This window comes from Miniopterus natalensis, chromosome X (assembly GCF_054644295.1).
Source record: "Miniopterus natalensis isolate mMinNat1 chromosome X, mMinNat1.hap1, whole genome shotgun sequence".
Classification (NCBI taxonomy): domain Eukaryota; kingdom Metazoa; phylum Chordata; class Mammalia; order Chiroptera; family Miniopteridae; genus Miniopterus; species Miniopterus natalensis.
This window is the reverse complement of record NC_142103.1, coordinates 88493386-88515955: the sequence shown is the minus strand read 5'-3', so window position 1 is coordinate 88515955 and position 22570 is coordinate 88493386. Positions and strand designations below refer to the sequence as shown.

The following is a 22570-nucleotide window of genomic DNA, read 5'->3' as shown; positions in this document are numbered from 1 at the left end:
AGATAAATAGATTAGATAGAAATTGGCTAATATTCCATGTTTAATATACACCGAGCCACTCAAATCTTCCAAGTGGCTGTGAACAGCTAACTACATCTAGAGATTAGTCAGGCAAGATATAATCACAAAGCTAAATGCGCAACCATTCACACCCTGAACACCCCGCAGTTTATAGTGGCTATTATGCGGGACAGTTTCGCCATCAGCTTATCACTACATGGAGAAGTTGGAGAACAGTTTAGTAAGGCCATCGAGATAAGATCAGGAGGCTAATTTAACTTGCTGAATGGCCACGAACCAGGTGCTTGACTTCTTTGGGCCTGCAGGTGCTTTTAAGGAAAATGAAAGGGGAAGGGGAGCTGACACCTTAAGACTTGAGCACTGCGGCAGAACTGCGGCAGGGGGTAGCAAAGAAATTGTAAACCGAAATTACACAATAACTCCCCTATCTACAGACTTTATACTTATGGAAAACATAGTATCTTTATAAAAAAACGTATTTTCCTCTGTGGGCAATTATCTAGCAGGGTTAAGTAAACCATGAGGTGGTATTTAAGAGCACATTTCCACTAAATGTCAGACCTCTGGCTCAGACATCTGTTCTGAGTTACTCAAACAGCTGTTCAAAACAGCTGCAGTACCCGTGAACTTCATTTTTTGTAACACAACAACGGGAACATGGGTGGCAGACTCAGAATAAAAGGACAATGTCCTCCAAGACATTAGCAAGGTCTTGGCAGAAACTTCCATGGTGAAAATTCTAAAATTTAACTTAAAACAAAACAAAAAAAACCCACCTGCGTGAGGAAAACTGAGATTGGTTAGATCAGTAGTTTTAAACCACTGGATCAGAAAATCTATTTAGTGGGTTGCAGCCAGCAGTTTATTTTTTAATAAGTAACACAGAGGAATAGTGCGAATTACAGGCAGCAGGGAAAGAACTGCTTCTTGAAAGTTTTGCTTCTGATCTTCGTATATGCAAGGTGGGGCAAAAGTAGGTTTATAGTTGTTCGTATGGAAAATAATACAATAATTAATAAAACTCAAGAATACACTGTTTTGCATACTCACAACTGCCAACCTACCTTTGCCCCACGCAGTATATGTGACTATATACATTATGTGTGGCGCATATATATATATATATATATATATATATATATATGCATATATGTATGTATGTATGTGTGTATGTGTGTATGTAGTGGGTATATACACGTGTGTATATACATATACATAATTTATATCTTTACCCCATTTTGAGATGTAAAATGTTTCTCTTGCTATGGATAATGATCGAAAAAGGTCAAAAGCCACTGTTTTGGACATCAAAGATGCTCAAGTAACCTTTCGAGGCCCTCTCGAGAGTCTATAATCCCGAGAACATAGGACTCTCAGGATTTTTTGCTTAACATCAGCCTAACATACCTACTAACTGGTAAGATGTTCCCATTAAACCCTGCCATGTACTTATATTTTTTCCATTCTTTCAAAATGAAAAATGCTTTTAAAAATAAAAATCCACCTTTTGGAGCATAGTGATAATTAGCTTATTTTCACAATGAGCCTTTTTATCCACTTGAATTTGAGGAGAAAGAGGGTGATGTGATTTCTAATTAGAAATATATACTTGGTCTTTGTCCTTTCCTGGCACGGAAATCCTCAGACCCTTGGAATTTCCTGTGATGAGGCATCAAGGTGCATTTTATGTTAATGAGCACCTAGGGATGGAGGCTGGTTGCCAGGGAAACCAACAATGAACAGAACTGGAACTTTCAGCCCCACCCAGACCTCTGGGGAGGGGAGAGGGACTGGAGATTGAGTTCAGGCACCAGTGGCCAATGAGTTAATCAATCATACCCGATGTAATGAATCCTCCATAAAGAAGCCATAGGGCAGGGTTTGGAAAGCCTCCAGGTTAGTCAACGCCAGGAGATTTGTGGAGAGTGGGACATCTGGAGAGGGCCTGGAAGCTCTGTGCCCCTTCCCCACTCCTTGCCCTCTGCATCTCTTCCTTCTGGCCGTTCCTGAGTCATAGCCTTTTATAACAAACAGGTGATCTAATAAGCAAACTGTTTTCCTGAGTTCTGTGAGCTACTCTAGAAAGTTAACCTAACCCAGAGGAGGGGGTCAGAAGGACAGGTGACAGCCTGGACTTGCAAGTGGCATCTGCGGAGAGGGGGGCCGTTCTGTAGGACTGAGCCTTTAGCCTGTGGGATGTGTGTGATGCTCCCTCCGGGTAGATGGTGTCTGAATTGAGGTGACTTGTAGGATTCCCAGCTGGTGTCAGAGAATTGCCTGTTGGTGTGGGGAAAACGACCACACACTGGCACTGGGTGCAGAATCATAAACAGGCCTATAACGAGGCCCAATTTGGCAGGAAGTAGCAAGAAAAGAAAAAATGTCAAGGTCATAGCATCACAAAAAGACCAGGTAGATCTAGCACCTTCTCTCTTTTCTTGTTATGTAGCTATGTGTGTATGTATATATGTATGTGTGTATATATATTTTAAATGTCTTTATTGATTTCAGAGAGAGGAAGGGAGAGAGGGAGAGAGAGAAACATCAATGATGAGAGTCATTGATCGGCTGCCTCCTGCACGCCCCCTGCTGGGGATCGAGACCCAAACCTGGGCATGTGCCCTGACCGGGAATCGAACCCCCATCCCCTGGATCCTAGGTCAGTGCTCAACCACTGAGCCTCGCCGGCCAGGCTCTTGTTATATATTTTTTGTTTGATTGTGTTTTCCTCAGGAAAATGATTTAATTCTCTCAGGCCCCCACAGTACTATTAAGTAGGAACTTAGTTAAAGGAATTGGTATCAGATAAAGCAGCCTTACCCCATATTTGAAAACTCCAATTAGCACTCAGGGGATGATATTGCTTCCATAAGCACTGATTTAGTAAACACTATGCAGGAGGCCTGAAGAGTTTCCCAAGTTTCCATATAAGTCAATCAACACCATACAAGTAGCATCAGAGATGCTAATGGCCAAATATCATAGCAGAGGAAGCACATTTTTAGTCTTGTAGGCAGCTACTTCCACACCCATGTTATCTAGCATCAAGGACTCTGCCAGGGGGCTGCAGGGAGATGTGCAGCGGATTTCACCTTTGAGACAGGGTGGACCAGAGACCCAGTACAGAAAGGCTGCTGGGGGAGAGCAGAGCCGCAGGCCCTGCAGTAGCCTCTTCTCTGCCATATCATGGTGGTTTAGATGCGAAAGAAACGTCCAGGGCACCAACAAATAGCCACTAACTTCCCACAGAGCAGGTAACTTGCTTTCAATTTAAGGGGCTGGGATGAAACAGTGTCTGTGACCTTCAAGGGAAAGCTTGGGGTCAAAGGGATGTGTGCGAGATGTGGGGCCCAAAGTCCCTGCCCTTGCTCAGTCTGAGGCTAGCCTCCCCTCTGTCTGAAAGGGTGCTTCTAGGGTTCATGGCGTCGCACCTCCAGTGCAGTAATCACATTACCGCACCGTGACTGGAACTCGGGAAGTCTGTGTCCGCAACTGACCATCAGCGCCTGGAAGGCAAGGCGCCTGGCATTCCTTCTCTGCACCCCGAACCCCTCCCCTGATACGTGGTGCTGACAGCATGTGATTTATGTCAAACTGACATACGGTCTCACTATGAATCACGGCTTCGGGAGGGAAGACAGCTAAGATAGTCAGGACGGGATGAGGGCGGCGGGTGTGGGGTGGGTGGAAGACAGATAAGATTTTTATCTGTTAGAACCAACACATCAGAGATGCTCAGTGGTGGAAAGATGGCTGGTGCAGACGTTTAAAATTAGCTTCTGCTGCCGGTTCCTTAGCAACTCTCTAGCAGAACATTATTGCTTTGAATGTGCACCGCCCAGCGTTTACTTAGACGTCAAAGAGCTAGGAAACGGCCATTGTTAACAGAGGGAAGAAAAAGAAGGGACTCAAAACACCCTTGTCATTGCCCCTGTGCAGGGGAACAAACAGCCAGGCGCTCTGCAGCCCTGCCCTCCTGGGGCGCCCGGTAGGGGTGCCCATCGCTGGCCACAGGCCTAGTGCACCCCCTCCGGCTTGCCTTTGTTTGCCCACAGGCGACCGCTGCCATTCCTTTTATTAACTGAAGGGGGGTGGGTCGGTGACTCTGTTTTACATCAGGGCAGTGAACTTAAAAACTGCAAGAAAATTCACAGCAGCAGCAGGGTACCCCTTGGATGAGGCAAACCACCTGAAGCTCATACTGGCTGGTGGGAAAATGGGGTGTGTGTATAAAATGCTATTTTTGGATGAAGGGGCAACGTCCCCAAGGACAAAGTGTTGGGGGGAAGTAAAGGCATTGATAATGTTAATGCCTTTCTTTGTGAAGACTGTTCCAACTAAGGAAGTAAAAAAAAAAGAACAAAGTATATAAAGATTTAATTGTACCTATGTTTAAACGATGGGATAAGACACAATTTTTAAATATAAAGGGCATCAAATTGCAAGTCAGAGTTCCCACCACCAGTGTACACTGGGTATGTCCTGGACCCCTGCTGTGTCGTGTAGTAACTGTATGTCCCTGGCAAAGACACCCTTAGGTCATTCAGTCCCTCCTCTGTGTGAAAGTCCCCCAATGGCCCTGAAGTAAAAGCTTTCTCGTAATTAACTCTGCCGACTAATATGCAAAGCAAGTAAATCACTTTAGAAATACAAGTTGGTATTCTATATTTCTAGAAACATCTTGATAACACAGGCTTCTGACCTGAACCAGAACCCAAGACCATAAAATGCACTCATCCAAACCAGAAAGTCACATTTAAAGATACAATCTTCTCCCAGTGATCCCAAACCGGCCTTCTGGCAGCACGTGTTTGCTTCAACACCGGAGACACACCGGCGGGGGGTGGGGGTGGCAGTGAGCGGCCTACCTGCGTGCGTGGGAGGTAGGCCAGCCCCGCAGCTTACCTCTTGAGCTAGGGAAGGAGTTGTTGAGTTGCTCCATCACTTCCTCTAACCCTGTGCTTGTGTCCTGGGGGGCACTGAGGAGGTCTTCCTCACCTTAATGAAAGCCAACAGACAACGGGCAGTTACACTTAAGGAAAAAATGAGATGCCAGAGGGAAGGTCCGCGATCACAGCTAAAAATCCCACCGAAAGTCATTTGCACTTGCTCGTAAGTAATATAAAGAAAAATAACCCTTCAAGCTTACTAATTAGGGAACAGCCCCTTAAAGAGAAGAATTCCACGCAGGAATTTATCTACGTCGTTATCTTCAGAGAAGAAAACTGTGTGTCTATTTAAAAGTGTAAGATCAGCCTGGCTGGGGTGGCTCAGTGGTTGAGCTTCGACCTAGGATCCAGGAGATCGCGGTTCGATTCCCGGTCAGGGCACAGGCCCAGGTTGCGGGCTCAATCCCCAGCAGAGGGCGTGCGGGAGGCAGCCGATCTATGCCTCATCACTGATGTTTCTATCTCTCTCTTTTCCTCTCTAAAATCAGTAAAACATATATTAAAAAAAAAAAAAGTTAAGATCAAGTTGCCATAAGTTTCTTGTCCCCTATTAACAAATGTGAGACATTTTTCTTTGTAAAAAAAAAAATTATTGGACACTTGCAGTGTCTTTTCAACCCAGAAGAAAATAAGACTGTGACATTTTGCATTTATGAAGGTAAGAAAAGAGTAGACACACTCCGGTATTTCCCCCACTTTTTCCTTTGACATTTAACCAAAAATACAAACAAAACGCAAATACCTTTAAAGTCCAATGTAACATGGCGAAATGAAAGCTGTATGTGACCTATATAGGCGATGAAATATTAATATTCTAAGGACTGTGGATATGGGGTATAGTGGGGAGCTACGTTCCTTTCCTCTTTGTGACGTGGGGCTACTCTATCATAATGTTTTTGGAGGCTAATAAGGGGAAACATTTTCTTTTAAGTTTTCAGAATTTGTTTATGTGAGGAGATGATGATGGTGTGGAAGGCAAGAAATTTAGGGCTGGCTGGCGTTCCTCTGGGCATGAGTCCCCTTGTAGGTTTCGTTGATCTGTGTGGCCCCTGTTTAATCACGTTAAAGAAATACACCTCACACAGCATTTCAGTAAGGGAGACATTTCCTAAGTGTAAACAGTTATTCTGAACTCTGAAGGCCCTTGGAAACGGATTTTTCATAACATTCCGTCTTCTAGTAGTGAAAAGAACTTCTTTTCCATCTTAATTTGTTCAGCATATTGTCACTTCCACCTAAAAGGAGACCTTGCTTAAGCAAATCAACACTAATGGACATACTTAAGGAAACCTCAGGTTCACATCTGATGTGGAAAGGGCTGGAGAGCCAGTGAAAAGGAATTAAACATTGCTATTTATAAGGTCTCTGCCACTTGAATTTTCATCTGTGATTATAACCCTGCATTTATTGTTCAGTTTTCATCCTTCAAAGGAATGCTTGGCAGTGCTCACTATTAAGACAAAAATCATATCCCAGGTGGATGTGGACTGTATACCCTTATTAGGATGGAGAATTAAGGACCCGGGGTAGACAAAAACCCTCTGCTCTTGTGAGGCTCCTGGTAACGCATCGTAGGAAACCTCTTTGAAATACAAGGATAGGAAATGAGTGAACAATTCAGGCCCCAAGGTGGAAAAGGCGGTTACAGTGTCTGTCTGTCTGTCTGTCTGTCTGTCTGTCTGTCTATCTATCTATCTATCTATCTTCATCATCATCATCATCATCATCTCTCTTTCTCTACCTACTCACCCCCGGGCCTATATTTATGTTTTTAGAAATGAAAATGATGAAATTCAGCATCTTGAGTCCTGACACCTGCAGGGCTGACTACCTCTCTTTGTTCCATTACCGATGCACATCTTCACCCACTTGTGGAACATGAGGCATTTTTCATGGCACCCGGTCCCCGTGAGTGATAGTATGCCTCACGGAATACATCCGAACCAACAGACACTCATCAGCAATGATGTCAATATGTCTGACAGTTTAAAAGTCTCAAGTATAAGCGCCCAAGTACAATTGTAAAACTGGTTTGTATGTTTTAATGAAAAACTTTCATGGCGGCAGTAAGTGTGCCCATTCAAACATTTTTGAGCGCCTATTACATCCGAGGTAGTACATGCACAGATGAAGTGTAATCCTGCTTTCTTCTTTTTCTCAAGATTTTTTTCAGTAAGTAAAAAAGATTCTTTGGGTTTAACTAATCTCCTTTTAAGAATCAAAATCAGATTTATTACATATATGCATGAGTAAAGGTGAATCAACACACTGAAAATGCTTAAACCCTAATATTTTCTGGGTCACATTATACTGGAAAAGTTAAAACAGATTTTAAAAACAGATTTTATTTTTTAAATTTAGCTTTATTATTGAAAGTATTACAGATAGATTTTAAATGTCTAAAAAAGGTCATAAAAATTTAAAACAGTAAGGTTAGTTTATTATTCAAATACTATTAAAAGCCAGCTATGTGCCAGGCAGTGTTCTAAGTGCTGGAGTCATAGCAATAAACAACCCCAAAGCCCTGTTTCCACGGAACTCACATACTTAGGTCCGCACACGGGCTAAACAAACACATAAGTCAACTATGTAGGTATGGCAGGTGATGGTGAACAGTCAGAAGAGAGGGTTAGTGAGGAGGAATTTTCAGAAAGGGGAGCCTTAGAAGCCCTCACTGATGAGGTCGAGTTGAGCAAAATCCTTAAGGGCGCGAGGGTGTGGAGCATGCTGATAGCTGAGGGGGGGCATCAGACGGGAACAGCAAGTGCCTGCTCAGACACGGTCCTGCTAAGGGCCAAGGGGTTTCAGGCACAGTCAGTGGCAATTCTTTTAGCATTAACATCTCTACTCCAAGGTGAGTCCCATAAATGTGCATAAAAATCCTTTTCGGGTTATTAGCTATAGTTGTCATTGGCTTGCCTGAAGGTGGTCCAAAAAATGACTGAAACCTTTTTTTAAAGGAATGTTTTAAAATAAGGAAAGACACAATCCAAGTTAAAATATACCCTGATACAGCATAATATGACAGACACTGCGGGAGTGAAAACGAAGTGAAATGACTCCAAGCTAATCTGGGAAAAAAGAAAGGGAATAGTTTGCTATGGGCAAGACAGATTTTTTAAAGTCTTCTGAAACTCAGCACGATTTTAGGCTTTCTTGAAAGGATGATATCCTTCCATATGACTCACTTCCCTTTCCTCAATTCAAATGATTTTCCTACTTGCGTAAGAAGTGACTTTAGCTAGAACCTGTGCAGCCGGTGCAGGAGAGACCCAAGAAACCTTATTCCTGCACTGCCGCTTACACCCCAGCCAACTATTTCCTCTTTATACACGAGGGAACCGTGTACTCGGCAAAGTATTTCCTCTTAAAGAGGGTGCTGTGTATGAGCAAATATGCCCACCACTAGTTTTATTTGGATTACTTAAATCACATACAGTGCTGGTAACCAATTTCCAACCTGATGTGTGATTACCTCATGGCTTGTATCTTTCCTGCCTTTCTTCAGTTTTTCAGAAGGAAAACGGATTTATCTAGTACCTGATATTAGCTTCAATTACTTTTTAAAATTATATTTAGGGTAGATGGTTTCAATTTTACATAAAAATGCTGTGTGTAAGTTCTTTAATTCTGGTATACAATGATGATAACTGATTGTTAGCCGGTCGGTGTTCAATGGTGGTGAAAGATATTAAAATTAGTAGCTAATATTTATGTCCTTGTGGTTGTGATTTGCATTTCCCTGATGACTGGTGATGTTGAGTACCTTTTCATGTGTGTGTTGGCCAAGTCTACTGCTTCCTTGGAAAAATGTCTATTCAGATCTTCTGCTCATTTTTGAATCAAGTTTTTTTTTTTTCTATTGACTTGTATGAATTTATATATTTTGGATATCAGCCCCTAATCAGATATATCATTTGCAGATCCTTTATATCCCATTCCATAGGTTGCCTTTTCATTTTCTTGATGGTTTCCTTTGCAGTAACAGAGCTTTTTATTTGATGTAGTTACACTTATTTTTGCTTTTGTTGCCTTTGCTTTTGATGTCAACTCCAAAAACCCACCAAGACTGATATCAAGGAGCTTACTGCCCATGTTTTCTCCCAGGGGTTTTATGGTTCAGGTCTTATATTCAAGCCTCTAATTCATTTTGAGCTGATTTTTCTGTACAGTATAAGATAGTGGTCTACTTTCTTTTGCACGTGGATATCCAGTGTTCCCAACACCACTGACTGACGAAACTATCCCTTTCCCACGGTATATTGTTGGCAACTTTGCTATAAATAGGCTATATATGCATGGATTTATTTCTGGGCTCTATTCTGTTCTGTTTATATATGAGTCTGTTTTTATGCTAATAACATCTTGTTTTGACTGTTATGGCTTTGTAATATAGTTTGAAATCAGGAAACATGATGCCTCCAGCTTTGGTCTTCTTTCTCAAGACTGCTTTAGATGTTCAGGGTCTTTTGCAGTCATGTTTGAAGGCAGTAAAAAATTGGGTTGCAGAGGAAGGTGGATTTTGAATACCATGCTAAGGAGTATGGACTTTATTCTGTAGGCAAACAGGAGCCACAAACATATTTAAGGAGAGTAAGAACATACAATCTGAATGCTAGGAGATTAACTGGAAACATCTGAAAGATGGCTTGAAAAGGGGGAGAGACCAAAAGCAGAGAAACCAATGAAGAGAGTATTCACATTGTCTGTTCAGCTGATCACATGATGAAGGCTACATTTGGGCAGAAGGCCTGTACTGAAGGGATTTGCTCTTTTTAAGACATGTAAAACAGACTGGCCTTGGTGATTCGATTGATGGTGGTAGGACTTGGTTAAAGAAAGGAAAGGGTTGGTATTAAAGGTGATGGATATGTTTAGTACCTGCTTATGGTGATCATATATCATGGGGTGTATATATATGGCCAAGCTCATCCAGATGTTTATATTAAATGTGTGCCATTTTTGCATATCAATTATACTTCAAGGACTCTAAAAAGTAAAATGAAGGTAGATAAAGGGAGAAAGTGGGAAGTGACTCCCTTTGTGTAGTTTGGGAAATTGGATGAGATGTTCTGGAGGTTGATCAGGATTTCAGATTGGGTTATACTTTTATCCAGAAGACACTCAGGAGAGAGGCCTGGCAATTTGGGCTTATGATTATCAACATGGCAGAGGCCAAGGAATGGAAGTAGTGCCCAGAAAGAGTGGAGGGGATGGAGAGAGAATGTTAGGAAAGCCTTTAGGTGATGCACTGAGAAAGGTACCACATCACCGATGTGGTAATTGGGCATAAAATATTTAACTTTAATGCAGACAGATGCAAATTGAGGAACATTCTACAGAACAACTGGCTTGACCTCTTCTAAAATGTCAGTGTCATGAAAAATGTAGAGAGGCTGGGGAAGTGTTCTAGATTAAAGGAGACTGAAGAGACATGGTAACTAAATGCACACCATGACCCTTGACTGGATCCTGAACAAAAAAAGCAAAAAGCTATATAGGCAGAACTGGAGCTATTTGAATTTAAATTATATATTAGATAATAGTATTGTATCAGTGTTAATTTCCTGAATGTGATAATTATATTGTAGCTATGTAAGAGAGTATCTTTTATCTTGGAAGATACATGTTGAAGGATTTAGGGGTAAAGTGTCATTATGTATGAAACATATAATCATTAAATGTGCACATAAAATAAAAATATATACAGTCTACATGAAGATGTTATAGACATGCAAAAATAGATGTGACTATAAATAAATAAAGCAAATGTGGCAAAATGTTGAATTAACTGCCATTCTGCCGTAAGTTTGAAATTCTTCTAAATCAGAAGCTAAGGAGTCATTAGACATAAGGAGTCGTTAGGAAGTCCTAGGCTCCTGTGTGAAGCTCATGGAAGCCAAGAGAACATAACTGTTCATTTCTATTTCTTTGTCTTTCCCAATGGAACGTAAGCTTCATTAGGACACTCTCCCAGTAAAAAAAAGTTTAAGCACACATCTGGTACAGAGACTTACCAGCGATAAGTACTGCATGCTTCGAGGAAGCACTCCACTCTTTAGACAGGTCACCTAGTATGGACTCACTCGTATTTTTACTTTAAAAAGGCATTGGGGTTGTGTATTGAAAGAATGCAACTCTATCCAAAATATGGTTTAGCAAACCCCAGCCTTACACACAGACCTTCAAAGCATGAGGATACCCATTGCATCTGTTTAAATACCCATGCGCATCCTTCAAGAAGATGGTTGGGTTTTTTCCTTCTTAAATGAAGTTGGCTTATATAGTTTAAAAAAAAAATCTCCCTTGAATTCAGTCAGTTCTTTCAGAGGACAAACTTAACAACAGGGCCTATCCACTTGATATTGGCAAGTTATCTCCTAGCCTCTCTCAGCCCCCGGAACCTAGCACTTTTGTCCTTGGATTCGGTCCTGCCCCGATCCTCTTGGCTCCGCAAATCATGAGGACCACAGCCTGATGTGTCCTTTACCTTGGGTGCTGTCACGGGCACGCTGCCTCTGCCAGGGTTGACAGGCCTGAATAATTAATGCTTCCGAGCGCACGGAGCTCTGAGTCTCACGGCTAAATTATGCGCCTCGCTCTCACTGCTTTGCTTACTTCAAAAAAAAAGGGGAAAACCCTGCAGTAGGAAACAGCAGCGGCGGTCCTAACACTCGGTTGTTTTTGGAGTTTAGAGAGTTTTCAAAGGCATACATATTTTTTCATATGCTGACTGATCTTTTAGTCCCAACGGTCCGCTAGCTATATTCGGATCCCATGTGGAGACAGAGAATCTCATGCAGAGACTGCCCTAAATTACGAAGGTGTGGGAAAGCCAGGAAAACAACGTCAAACATTTTCTATCCCTTCCCAGTGCTTTGCCCAGGAACGATATTAGATAACTCAGATTGGAACCTCTCGGCAACCAGTTCACCCTTTCCGGACCTTAAGACAGAACAAAATCCAGGAGTAGCTCAGACAGACACTTACCCATGGATTCTGAAGTTTGACTGCCAACCACCCGGAGCAGCATAGGCTGGCTGCTGTCTGACCTCTGAAGAGAGGTAGAAGGAGATGAGACAGATGTGCCATTCACCTTGGCCTCTGCTTGGGGCTACGGCATCCACAAGAAAACAGAATTATTTTTCATCGTAAACACTCACATATCAATATAAAACCATTACAGACATTCAGGACTCAGACATTATGACCTTTCCCACTTAGAAGCCTCCCAAAGATTGTTCAGTTCGGGAAATTTCACTATTGATGAGCCATGAATACTGTCTCTGTGTCTGAATTGTGCCCCCTTAGATGCTTGAAAAGATTACAGCGACCGTGGAACAAGATATATAAAATCATTAGACTAAATAACTAAAAGATTTAGAGGGTCATGTGAGAATGGTGAAACCATGTGCGACCACAAAAATGTCCTGGAGAATTCCTATTTGGGGGAAATATTAAGTAGCAAGATAGAACATATCCCCAAATTTAAAACTCCCGGAAAGCCCGGACTATGTAAAGGTCGGGCCTACTACAATGCAGTATCTTACTAGGTTTTCAGTGGAGGCTTAAAAAGTTGTATTTTAGAAAACGTAAGAAAAAACCCAAAGGTATACCAGCAAATACAGCAATGCCAATGGCTGAAAAGAGAGTTCCATTTCCAGATGGAACATTTTCACTTTTAGAAAACCAGCGGAAACCTTTGGGTGTTTTTTTAAAAGATAAATTGTAAATCAGTCAAACATTTTTGTAGAAAACGACCCTGAACAAATATTAACAAACACACTAGCTTTGCCCCTCATATCCCTTGCTATCTAGCTCTCTGCTAGGCACATACTAGGCACTCAACAAATCGATGCTTAATTGCACTTCTAAAAAAGGGGTTCTGATTTTCAGCTCCGCTGAAGAGGGGAAAAGTGCAATTGTGTAAATGTCCCAAGGCAGACGTGGGCTCACTTGCTCCAGCAGCTGCCTGAGCCTGTGTAACTGGGACTCCAGCTGCTTATTGTGGTCCTCCAGGATCTGCATCCTGGCCTCCAGGCGGCCTTTGTGTTGGCGCAGGAGCTTGGCCTCAGCGATGAGCTCGGCGTCGCGGGGGCTCTGAGGAGAGGTGGGCATCATTTCAGGAGGAGACGGCAGTGGGGACAGGCCTTTGTGTTCATGCTGCTGCTTCAGACGGTCGTATTCTGCTTGCAGATTTCTGTTGGCATCAGAGAAGTCAAAAAGAAAAAAGAGAGACAAGGGGGGGGAAGTAAGTTCAATATCACCACCAGGTTTCATATAAAGTGGCAGAGAGATGCACCTGACCACCACCAAACACAAGAGCAAGCAGAAGAGGGGCACTTAATGAATGGATTTTATGATGCCGACCTTAAGCAGCGCTAAACAACCAAAATGGAACTGGAAGCGTGTGCCCCGCGTGTGAGGGGAGATGCTTTTCAATCTTTCATTTCCTGCTACGTTCAGACAAGTCAGCAGCAAAAAATTGAAGCATTTTGCAAATACTTCTTTATAATGTCATGAGATTACCATTTCTATACCTCTATCAGCACTTTGGGTTGCATAAAAAAAAATCATCAACTATTTTCAGTCACAATGTGTAAGAGCATAGTAAGAGTGTACCCATGCACCCAGCACGCTGCCTCAATACATTTAACATTTGCCATATATTTTTTTCAAAATTTCTTTTCAAGCAATAAAATACGACAGTTACAGTCGAAGCTCCCCCACACGCCCTGGTCAGCACCAGATCAGTCCCTCCTCACCGTCACCCCATCCTGAATTCCGTGTCCACCATCACGAGCGTAGCCACAAATATTAGGATGAACTTTATCAAGATGCTGATATTCGGCTGTTTTTTCACCTACAAAAATGGCCATTTTACGTAATTCAATGCAACAGCATTATTTTTCACGTTCTTAAACTTCAGGTTTAAGAACTGAATGTTGAAGCATGTACATACCATTCTAAGAGTTGCTTTTTGGCCTTCAACACCGTTTTGGAGAATTATCCGTGTTGATACATAACAGCTCGCGATTTTAAGTGCTGTAAGGTATTATTCTGCAGCTGGAATGTGCCAACGACATTCTCCTGTCAGTGGACATTTCAGTTTCCAACTTTTCACAATTACAAACCATGATGTGATGCAATTCCTTCTACCTGTCTCCTCGGGCACCTGTTTAAGAGATTCTTTACAGAACACAGCTGGACGGGGACCTGGGGGCTCTAGCAACAGAAACACTGCCACACGTTACCAAATCGCTCTCCTAAGTGGTTTTAGCAATTTACTCTCTTACCAGCAGCGAACGAGGTTTTCCATTAAGCCAGATCTCCATCAAGTACTTGAGGTTACCGGACACTTAAGCATTGGCCAAGCCGATGGGTGCATTTTAATTTGTACCTCCCTGATTACCAGTGAGGCTGAACATCTTTTCTGTTAATTGGCTTTTCGTGTTTCCTTTACCCGTTTCCCCACTGGATGGTCTTTTTCTTATTAAAATTCTGGGCGCTTATGGTTTTGCCAGCTATGGGCACAACAAATATCATCTCCTACCCGTATCCCTGTGTCGCTCACCTTTAACTTTGCTCATGGCATCCTGTTGTCCAACACACTTAAATTTCAATACACTACTCCGTGTTTTCTGCTTCTTCTGTTTTGCTTAAGGAAATCTTCCTCACACTCACACTTTAAAGTTTAACATTTTGTTCACATTTAGGCCTTGACGCAGAATCTTGTGTGCTTGGGGTAAACATACGATCTACTTTTACTGCCCCCCCCCCATAACTCAGTGGGCCAGCCCCGTTCATTGCACAGTTCTTTCCCTATGACTTCTAACGGTAGCTCAGCAATACGTCGAGTCCATAAATACACCAGTGTGCTTCTGTGCCATTGCATTGGTCTCTTTGTCCCCTCCCTGTGCAGGTGCCACACCACAATTCAAATAAGTTAGGGTCTGGTAGACCCTCCCATTCCCACACTGTTCTGCTTTAAAAATGTCTTGGCTCTTCTGACCCCCCTTTGATCTTCCCTATGATTTCAGTGTCCCCTTTTAATCTGAAAATTCTTGGTGAAATTTGCGATTTGAATTACACTGAACTTATCGCTCGAACTGGAAGGGCAGCCTTCATGTTTCTGAGTTTTCACGTCCATTGATAATGTGGTGCAATTTACTGGGCCTTTTCCTCGGGCTTTGCAGGTTGAATGCTTAAATCATTATTTGTTTTTAATTTTTAGGCTTTTTAATAAATACATTTAGGGTTACAGATTTCCTTCTTTAAATTGCTGGGAATAGAATTCTCATTGAGGATACCTTTGCTATTTGATACCTGGTGACTGATTAGAACTCTTTGATATCTCTTCTCCAGTTACAATAAATACCAAAATAAGATGACAGATTTCTGTTGTTCTTAGATGATATTTCATCAGGCGGGAGATGTATAGCTATGAGAAAAGACATGAGATGCAAATGAGGCAAGAAGAGTTCTCCCATTGTCCACCTGGAGAAAGTAAGATAATCTCGTGATCAAGTTTCCTGTTAGGAAAATATTTCCTGTTCAGTATCTGGGCAGGGGATAGCATGTATTCCAAAATGCTCAGTTTCAAAAGATGGGATCCCCACATTAAAGAAGAAATAAAACCCAACCTATTCTTTTTTAAAAAAAGTTCTACCCTATATCTACCATTACAAGTTTTCCAGGAATTTATCTGTCTTGATTGAAATCCCATCAGTTTTCAACCTTCAAGGACAGTTGTGCGTGCAGTCTGTTTCACAGCAGTCTGCTTTGACAAAGCAGTAATGAGTAGAGATTTATCGAAATAAGTTTACCCTCAGCCAGATTCTGCATACCGGCCCTCTGGGTGTGAGCCAAGGTATGTGGTAGTCCACATTAGTTAAATCCAATCTCTGACCACTGAACTGACAATCGTCTAAATGTTTCTGTGAACTTGAAACAGCATCCAGTGTTCACAAGGTTTCACCTGACAGCAATTATCTTCTATTTTTCCCCCTTGTAGTAGCACTAAAAGAAATTCACCTTCACTGAAATGTCCCAACTGGTAACACCTTTTCACGTCGAGTCCCATTCAGGATTCTTCTTTATACTATATTGGGTCATCCACAATGTTCTTTTTGAAAACATTGTGATACTATTCTGAAGTCCACGTCTAAAAACAAGTGATTACTATCTTGCCACCTACTTTTCACAAAGGTACTGACATTTTTTAGACAGGTCTTCTTTGGTATCTTGATCCTCTGGGTCTAGTTGTCTACAGATCTCTCCTTTAATGAGTTATTTATGAGTGCCTTTGTTCGGAAAACATGGTTTAGTATATACAACACATTACATTTCAGTTTTTATGTTTTCCCGTGAAAAACAGAAAAGGTCATTTGAATCAGCCAGGGCTTCCCAAAGCTGAGCTGTAAAGAATACCAATTGCTCCTAAGTAGAGCCTTTCTTGACTTTCCAGATGTTTAAAATTTCTCTCGGGAGACCATTTCCTTAAAAACTCACATCCTTCTTCGGTTCTGGCAGATTTTCTGCTATTATAGCTTCAAACATTGCTTCTCTGCCATTTCATCAATTCTCTTCTTCTGAGACTTCTATTACGTATATGTTAGAGCCTTGTGGTCAATTCCCCATCTCTTTTAATTGCTCGTTTATATTTCTTATCCTTTTCTCTTAGCGCTGTGTACAGCGAAGTCCTCAGAATCATCTTTTAATTCCCTTATCTTCTGTGACTGGGTCCACTCTAGAATTTATCCTGTCTATTGAGTTTCGTAGTTTCAATTGTGACAGTTTTTATTTCCAATGATGTCTTTTCCAGATTCATCTGTTCATCTATTTGTTTCTTAGTTTCTTGTTATTTTAAAATAAACAGTGTTTTTATCTCTTTGAGCATCCTAAATGTACCTATAAGCAACCCCTGTCATACAGTTCTATCATTTGACTTTCATCTACGCTTAATTCATCTTTTGATGGTCAGTTTGGAGGGACTATCTCACCTCGTAATATGTTTTGGATTTTGGTTTGAAGACACATCTGAAAGGGATGGAATGTGTGTGTTTTCGTCTCCTGCTGAACTCATCTCTCTCTGTCAAGTGGTTTTATGGTGGTTACTATCTGCCACTCACAGGCCTGTAGTCTGTAAGAGCTACTAGATCTTATATTGGTAATCTGCAGCAGCCACACTGAATGATATGCGTGCAACGACTGCGAATTTCATCACCAGGCAGCATGGTTCATGTCCTGGTATTAAGGCTCTGATGCTCCTTCCCAACTGCACTCCCTACCTGTTCCCCAGGCTCTACACATTAGGTCCATGGCTCCACATAAGCTGTAGTCCCGTGCAGCAGTCCAAACTGTCCTTCGGCCTTTTTTCAATTTCCTTTCAAGTGTAAGTATGCCTGTGTGTGTGTCTCTCCGGGTGTGTTTTTGCAGGGCCCTGATTTCAAATGTCTAGCTCTGGGCCCCCATCTTGTGAGGAGAATTGTAATTCCTGTTATGGCAGCAGGAGCTGAAAGCCCACTATGCCCCACACGCTGCTCACTGTGCCCTGTACTGCCCCCCCATTTTCGGTTAAAGACCAGTTATGTCTTTTTTCATTTCTGTGTCACTCCATATAGTATCTACCACTGGATAAATGGTAGGAGCTGAGAAAGATGCCTTAAAGCCAGAGCTAATAGGATCTGGATCAGAAGCCTACCAGGACATGCTGATTTTGGAGATGTGTCAATGTTCCCCCAGTACTCATTCAAACCTAAATTCATCAGGACAGGATTAAATGAGCCAAACAAGTACTTTTCTCGTAAACAAATATGTGACATACCTAAGCTTTCTATTAAACTTAAACACAAATTTGATTTCGAAGGACTAATTTTTCCTCCTGAAGCTCTGAGGCCAAAAGTTTGAAAAGCCAGGAGTAGTTCAAAAAAGGTATCTTGGCCAGAAACCAAGTACAATACAAAGTTCTTTCATTTGAGTCTAAATTCTTGTTTACAGGTATTTACAAATGTTCACAAAAATGACCAAGAACAATTGATGTTCAAGGGATTGAATTAGAATTTTACTAAATGTCTCCTAGTAAACGTGGTTATGGTTACAGAGCTGTGCTAGGGCATATTTTTGTTAGGGGCTGGGAAATTAAGCCATTTAGCCCTTATAAACTAAGTCATTCTCTTATGTTTAAAACATGTGTGCCAAAACCTTTAAAAGTATATTCTAATGCTAGATTTTTTGGATGCAGTGTTTATAAAGCACAGGAGATCATTTCCATAAAAATAAAAATCAGTGAGATACTTAACCACTGTTCCAAGGTGAGTTGTTTTAAAGCTTAACCACAAGTACACATTTTACTCATTGTATCAGCTGGCTATCAATTTACGTTGTTACCAATATAGATTCTGCTTTTCTTGAAGTTATACATGTACATCTCACCCCTACTGATTCTCTAATTATTAGAATGTGTATGGAGTCATTTCAATACAGATGAATATATGTCAGCTATCAGACAACGACTCCACAGAGAATCTATTTACATTCTTTATTATCTTGTAAATTATATTTCTCTGGTAGCTCCCGAAAGAACACTAATTCAAATTCACTGCACATGGCTCTGTCACCACAATTTCTTCCTGTAGCTAGTCATCCTAAAAAAAAAGTCTCCCATCTATTATTAATTTCTTATTCTCCATAGAGCTGAAAAAACTCCCTCCGTTCTACAACTACATCGATGTATCTGATTAATTTTATGTCATCAAGTATATAAATGTGGTTGTCCGGATACAAAATTACATTTTAAAAAATTTCTAGCCAAGTACAAATTTTCCTAACCAAGTAATGCTATAAGAGATGCATCAAATTGCTCTTCACCTCTACCTGCTGAAAACATGACATCTCTTGGCCCTTCTAGCAATCGCTACTAGCTACATGTTAGTTATGATAAAGAACATTCCAACAATCTCGGTGTAATCCCTATTAATTTACAGAGGCCAAGTGTATTCAAACAAGTGTACATCATCTACTCTTTGAATGGGACTTTCCTAGTATGTGTAATTATATAGTTGTATAATGGTGTTTTGAAATAAACAACTGAAGGTCACTTTCCACTGTGATCAATATCTTTTAAACAGTATTATACATTAAAGTGTATACCAGAGCACGAGCACACACAGCGTCTGTTTCATAGTGGAAACAACTACAAAGGTCTGCATCAAAAAAGAATAGGCCCAGAGAAATCTAGCTTTACCCTCATACAATAGTAAAAGCAGCTAAATCATGTCCACCAGTCTGGATTCAGGCAAATGTAGTAAGTCATAAAGAACTATTACAGCAAACTATAAGTCTAGCAATTTCTGAAAAAAAACAATGAAGACCAATTTTGCAAGCATGATGTTATTAAAAACTGGGAATTTGCAGAGCCTTTGCAATTATAAAAATATTTAAAGCTATGTTGTAAAGTTTTACCAAACACAAAGCAAAAAATGCCCTCAAAGTAGATGGAAAGAGACATCAATGTGCCTTGGCATTAGCAGTGTTAAGGAGAGGCTCACAGGATAGAAAGTTAAAATATGTATATTTTAGGGCTGCCTTAAGCAAAACAGTAAAAATGTCAGTGACTACCCCAGGCTCTAGTTTCTAATCTTATTCTCTTAACACTCCCTCTTTCATACAGTCAGAGCTCTTAATTCCAACCCCTTTCCTACTGAAATTATCAGCATAAAGGTGTTATATGTAAGTCGTTTAAACCTTACTGGAATTTTATAATAGTGTGCCATTTCTTCCAGCGATATCTGCATTTTAAAAGAGATACTAAAGCATGTAAAGAAAAATAGGATACTTTTTGGGAACACATTGCATTTTGCATGCCTTTTACCACCCATGGCTGAGGAGGGACTTAGGAGAGGGTTTGAGAGCACGGTTTTGCAGTCAGAGACCTTGATTCACAATTAGGCTCTGCCCCGGAGGCTAGGAAAGTGACTTAAGCACTCACCCCCCCATCTGGGGGATTACTGAGCTAGTATGGTCTATATTCATAAGTACAACTTTCTTAAAACCCTGCCCAGCCCATTCTAAGTATCCAATAAATGTTCATTATTATTGTTGCTACTTCTTTCCTTCTCTATTCTGAACTTTTCAGATTTGGAAACTCAGGTGTGCTGACAACTTCCTGTTAAAAGCAAGCACTTGAATTATCTTAAATAAAAGCAATCTACTAAGACTTAGAGTTTGGCAGAAAATACAAATATATAGTGCCCAGAACCCGATTCACCATCCAACATCTACTCCCTGTATATATACTTAAGTTATAGCCCTCATTATTAGAGGTACCCTTGAATTTGGAAATTATTGTACATTTTCCATCATCTGTACAAAATGAAATCACTGACTTAAGATTACTAGGATGAGATCTCCTAAGATTTGACAAAATCTGCTGGGCATGTGACAAAAATCATCAAGTTATGTGTGTAGATTACTGTTGTAATAAAATATTTGGACCAAGTCTACAGGCTAGTGTATCCAGATGTACTCTATTTTGGGGATATGCCCTTGACACATCAATCTATATCTTGAGTGAGTTCCAAGAGACAGAACCTGACAATGTTAATTAGCTTTAGTTTCTTTACCTTCAGTGATTAAGATATTTTTCACAAATTCCTGATCAGGGACTAACACATTATTGTCTATAGAATAAATGTATTAATCAGAAGTTCAACTCAAGAAGAGAAGAATTCATAAAAAAGGAAATCGGGCAGACAAACAAAACCCAAGACAAAAATGGCAGTAGCTAGTCTTCATTCAAAAGTGCCCTAGGATTGGAGAGGTTTAAAAGTGAGGAAGTCTAGTTCCAGGAACAGTACCATTGGGTAAAGTGTGTTTCAGTTTTCAGAGAAATACAGTAAAATACCAAACTTCTATTGTCTGTGGTCAGCAAAAAGTCATAACAGTTTCTAGAAGAATCATAATTTTAAGCTTTGTGTGTCCAGGCTTGAGTCCCTCATGAGTAGTTAGACTTGGCCTTAAATTTTCCCAGTAAATTCATCTTGATGACCTATTTTTTCAGTTCCTGGCACACACTGCCATACATTCTTGCCATATCTGATCCTATCTATGGCCTCTTCTATTACAATGACAAAAAGTACAATGATTTCTTTAAAATAAGCCTCAGTCCTTGCACACCAATGTTCATGGCAGCATTATATTATCCATAATAGCCAATGGGTGGAAACAGCCCAAATGTCCATCAACTGTAATAAAAAGAATGAAGCACTAAAACATGCTACAACATAGATGTTCTTTAAAACACTATGCTATGTGAAGGAAGCCAGTTACAAAAGGCCACATACTGTATCATTCATTTACATGAAATGCCCAGAATAAGCAAATCCGTAGAAACAGAAAGCGTATCAGGGATTGTCTAGGGCGAAATGGAAAGTGACTGAAACAAATATGGAGTTTCTTTTGGGGGCGAGGAAAGTGTTCTATAATTGATTCTGTGATAATGGTTGCACAACTCTGTGACTACCCTAATAACTGGTGAATTAGGCACTTTAAATGGGTGAATTGTATGGTATGTAAATTATATCTCGATAAAGCTCCTATACAAAAATAAAAATAAGTTCTAGAGGCAGGGTCAATATGGTGAAGCAGGTAGAACCTAAACTCACCTGCTCCCACAAAGACATCAAAATTACAATTACGCCTGGCCGGTGTGGCTCAGTGGTTGAACGTGGACCCATGAACTGAGAGGTGGCCGGTTAGATTCCTGGTCAGGGCACGATCCCCAGGAGGGGGCGTGTAGGAAGCAGCCGATCAATGTTTCTCTCTCTCTCTCCCCCCACCCTCTTCTCTTTCCAAAAGTCAATAAAAACATTTTAAAAAATTACAATTAAATATAGATCAACCATCACTGAGAACCACCCAAAGACTAGCTGAACAAAAGTCCTAAAACTAAGGCTATACAGAAGCAGGAGGGGCAGGGCTGCGGCCTGGGCAGGTCCCACACCCACAGAGCGGTGATTCGCGAACAGGAGAGAGCTCAGCCACGGTGGCCTGGGTGACCTGTGCCAGGAAGAGGAGTCCCCTTGAAATGTGGCTCTGACAGCCATGGGGGCTTATGCCCAAGGAAGAGGAAGGGCAGGGGGAGACCAAGACGCTGCCCTCACAGGGCTCGGGCACCAACTCGCTCGCTCCAAGCTCCAGCGCGAATGCGGCAGCGTGAGAAATGCTTGGGTTGCACAGGGAGGAAGGACGCTGGCTCCAGAGTGAGGGCTGAAGGGACAGGGACCAGCGGGAGCTCTCTGGGGATGCGCGTGCAGGCGGCCACAGCTGTCCCTTTGTTTCTTCTGTTGTATTCTCCCTGCCACCTGGCTGGCCCGGCTCAGGCGGGTGCCAGATCTCTCTCCACCAACCTGCAAGCCCCCAATGGCTTCCGACCTCCCACACCTCGCATACACGTGCGAGCCTACTCTCAGTGTCCCCAAGCTCAGCACAGGCCACCACCGGCCTCAGCTCATGCTGTAGCTCCTACCAAGTGGTCCTAAGCCTGGCACAAGAGGAAGCCAGCCTCAGCTTGCATCGGATCTCCCACCACAGGGCCCCAA

At 41.5% G+C, this 22570-nt stretch overlaps 1 protein-coding gene across 2 annotated transcripts in view; it reads right to left on the bottom strand.

The window, feature by feature from the left end:
• The window catches only part of DMD (dystrophin), a 1831916-nt gene that overhangs the window by 10738 nt on the left and 1798608 nt on the right, over nt 1-22570 (bottom strand). For both annotated transcript variants that reach the window (XM_087813416.1, XM_087813415.1), the window contains 3 exons: nt 12927-13170; nt 11961-12084; nt 4927-5019 (listed from right to left, as the gene is read on the bottom strand). In XM_087813416.1, the coding sequence (XP_087669542.1) occupies nt 4927-5019; nt 11961-12084; nt 12927-13170 (461 nt within the window). The remainder of the gene's footprint in view (nt 1-4926; nt 5020-11960; nt 12085-12926; nt 13171-22570) is intronic.